General features: G+C 31.6%; 1 protein-coding gene across 1 annotated transcript in view; it reads left to right on the top strand.

Moving 5' to 3' along the window:
• The first annotated feature begins 779 nt into the window (after positions 1 to 779).
• Positions 780 to 3688, top strand: part of dlt (codanin-1 like protein dlt) — a 64056-nt gene continuing 61147 nt past the window's right edge. The window contains exons 1-2 of the mRNA XM_014420914.3: positions 780 to 991; positions 1544 to 1611. Of these exons, the coding sequence (XP_014276400.1) occupies positions 863 to 991; positions 1544 to 1611 (197 nt within the window). The 5' untranslated portion in view covers positions 780 to 862. The remainder of the gene's footprint in view (positions 992 to 1543; positions 1612 to 3688) is intronic.

Genomic DNA, 3688 nt, shown 5'->3' with positions numbered 1-3688 from the left:
CGGTGAATTTATCTAAGTCCGAGACAGCCTTCCTCAAATCCTGCGCTGTCCCGGTACGCACCTTGATCCATTCTAAGGTGGTTGCATGTGCTGCCGCCAAGGTAGTTGTTGGTAGTGATGGCAGCCCCTGATCCTGTGACTCAACCATTGTAACTGCAGGAGGATTGTCTGGTACTGTTAGAACCGCTGCTCTCAGAATATTCTTTTTCATAAAATTTCGGCCTATGCTAAAACGAGAAAGGCCAAGAAAGAGAGAGAAGAAAAAAAAAACCATTCCGTTACTGCATTCGTATTAAACGATCTAAAGGTCCCGGGTTTCGGCACTAGTTATGATGAGTCAGACTTAAAACTTCAAAAAAATAGGGAAAATGGGACACGAAATAACGCACATAAGCTCAACTAAGATACTGCTTTATTCTACTGTGTAATCCTCTATATATACATTCTGACTTGTTGACATGGGGAGTTTAAGTATTAAGACTCATAATACCGATGCTCTGATTATAACTTACATACATACATATATACACCTTCCTTTGATTAGCACAGAATAATTCTATTCCCGCTGTGAATCAAATTGTTTTAAACTTAGAAAATACTTCATTTACATTAGTGAATTGAATAAATAAAGTTATATAAGTTAAATAACTTATATTGAATGGTACTCATATTCATAAAATATCCTCGCGTAAGATAAATTCGTGCTTACTATGAGTTCTTTGCTTTCGACCTATTTCTGTCTTACCGCCATCAACTATCGATTACTGTTATACAAACACTGTAGATTGACAGCGATATTCAAACTGGTCTCATGGATATATTTTGTAGGTTTCAATTAAACTAACTTATTTCACCTTAAAAAATGGCTGATAATAAAGAAATATGTTTAGAAATCATAAACAAACTTTTTCAAAACAAAGTCAATCTAAAAAGTATTACGGAGTGGCTAGTGAATATTAAATATTGTGCCCAATATTATGGATTGATAGCTGTAAGTTTGTCTTAATGTTAAACAAATTAAAATAATATGCTTTGTAATCTAAGAAATTAATTCATTTAATATTTACATTTTATATTTTTTAAACTAGACTAGACATGTATAATTTTTCCTAAATTCATTTGTTTAATTTACTAAAATATTTTTGAAATTCACAAAAGTACCTCTTTCTACTTTATCTTTGTGAATGTGTTGTGTATTTCTTTATTTATTCGGTTTCATTTGAAATGTAAAATCATTTATATTAGTTGTCAATTTGGTGATTGATATTTTGATGAATGATGACAATTACTATTTATTTTCGCCAAGTTCAAAACTATTTGATTTTCGTTGTTCTAGACTTTAAAATATTTAATGTACCATTCATTATAATTTTATGAGGATGATTTCGTTATTAATAAATGTCCCTGTGTTTATTAATGTTTGATATAGTTTCTTAAATTTTTAGAGCCTTTAAGTAATTCTTTGAATTTTGATTGAGGTTATGTTATCAGTATATTTTTTCCTTAATTATGATTGTGTTTAATTTTGTTTCATTTTTTGCAGGAAGATTTAGAACTATCCCAGTTTCAGTTTATAACATGGTTCTTAAACGATTTAAGAGTAAAAGCTGGGTAGGTATCATTAATATTATTTTTAATATCTGTATTACGTTATTTTTGTAATGCTGTGATAATTGTGGAGGAATCTGAGTCAATCAGATTCTAATATTTTTTGAGATTTTTTTTACCTGTTTTTACCCACTTTTATTTTTGTGTTTAATATCGCACTGTGATTAACTGGAGTAAAAATAATTCCTGAAATATCTGATTTTTGTTTAGTGTTGTTTCTATTGAAATGATTTTATACATTTGGTGCTTCCTAAACGGTTTTATTAACCTGCAGAGATTATTGATGAGATAAACTCCTTTAAGAATTAAGTTTAAAAACAACTTATTTGTAAATGTTTGTGCTATACTAAAAATCCTCAAACTTTATTGATTAATTTTTTAAGCCAGTGTTAGTTGATGGTAAGAATACATTCCAATGTTGGGTGCTTGATGGTTGGCACATCATGCGGCTGTAAGTCCAACTACGAGCTCCCTATCCCTAGTACCAATAGAATGCCAATTCTTCTTTCTGAAAACTCTATCCAATGTTGGAGCTGACGCTCATAGCAATGTCTATCAGTGGCTTTAGTTCTGTGCATGGTGTCATAGGAAATTCCTCTCCATTGTAACTACTTTTGGTCTACTGACTTTTATTAATGTTGTTATGTCTACTATCTTTTTGTTCTCACATTATTTCTTCATGTTCTTAAAAATGAATTTAACGATCTACTTTGGGATTAGTGAGTGTTACCTACTGGGATGTTTTTTAGTGTAGTACACACAAAACTGATTTATATGTTATTTTGGCAATGAAAAATAAATCATATTTTAGTAATTAAGATTAAAGACTAAATCAAATTTTCATTAAATAAGTTGCCTAACTCCTAATATGTACAATGGATATGCAGGTGTTAGAGAACTTCAAAGAAATACTTCAATTTACTGACAAGACTGATTCCTTTGTTGTCGGTTTGTTGGTTGGTCACTGGAAATGGACACCTTTATTCCAACGAAGTCAAGTTTGGGATGCAGTTCAACATCAGAATTTTAATGGCGAAATGCTTATAAGAGAAATTCAGTTGAGACTCAGTATGCTTAGAGAGAAGTCCTGGTAGTTCACTAGGGTTATTGTTACACTTCTTCCACAAACCTCCCTTGCACAACAATTTTTGGAGCTTTGCTCGTGATTCAGTTACTTGATGAACACTGAATACGCCAGTAATAATATCATTAACATGCATGGGGGTGAGAACCACTTTAGAGGCTTTTGGAGACTCACTGCCAATGTCGTGAGCCAACTATTTGTGGAAAAAAAACTACAGGTGGTCATATTGAGCTCAAATTTGGTTAGTCTTGTCATGAGATTGATGCCAGCATGTGTGTTTATAACATTGATCAGCTTGGCATACAAGAATTTGTCTTAACATTTTTTAGTGTTGACACAGGCACCTATTGAGTACATTAGGAAGCTTAGTAGAATAATTTTATTATCTTGTTGTAATTTAGGACCACTTAAGAGCCTTCCTATTAGAAATCTACTGGCATTGTCTTAGAAGCATAGAAAATAACTTTAAAATTTGTAGTGAAATTAGAGTTCTTTGAAACAATGTGTTGACCAACAACGTTACAACTGGAATCATGAGTGAGTGACATACGGTCTAAGTAAATATTCTGAGGTGAATTTGTCGTAAGCCTTTAAATAGGGACTGTTTTGAAGGGGGTACCTTTCTAGAACCAAAAAAGGATCTATACATTTTGTTGATGTTAAAAGTCAAGTTTGAAGACTGGGCTCTCCTCTTTGAAATGGCAAGGCCACAATGTACTGACCCTTTACATAGTTAGCTCTTGGAAATGATACTCTTTTTAATAATCTTAAGGATTCTTGCTATGAATCTGAGCAACTTCTAATGACCCAAATTGTAGTATTGATCACTGAGGATTGAATTAGATATTTTTTTTATTTATTTTTTTTTGATTATTTATTTATTGTAATTTACAACTGTACAAAATAATACAATAAGTAAATATGTTGTATGTTTCATATACACTTGAAAATCTTGGGAAGGAACATTCTTCAAAGTACTTCAAACATTAATTTAAA

Source organism: Halyomorpha halys, unplaced genomic scaffold (genome assembly GCF_000696795.3).
Source record: "Halyomorpha halys isolate HHAL.00 unplaced genomic scaffold, Hhal_1.1 Scaffold298.1, whole genome shotgun sequence".
Classification (NCBI taxonomy): Eukaryota; Metazoa; Arthropoda; class Insecta; order Hemiptera; family Pentatomidae; genus Halyomorpha; species Halyomorpha halys.
Note: the sequence above shows the minus strand (reverse complement) of the source record. Positions and strands in the feature narration are given on the sequence as shown.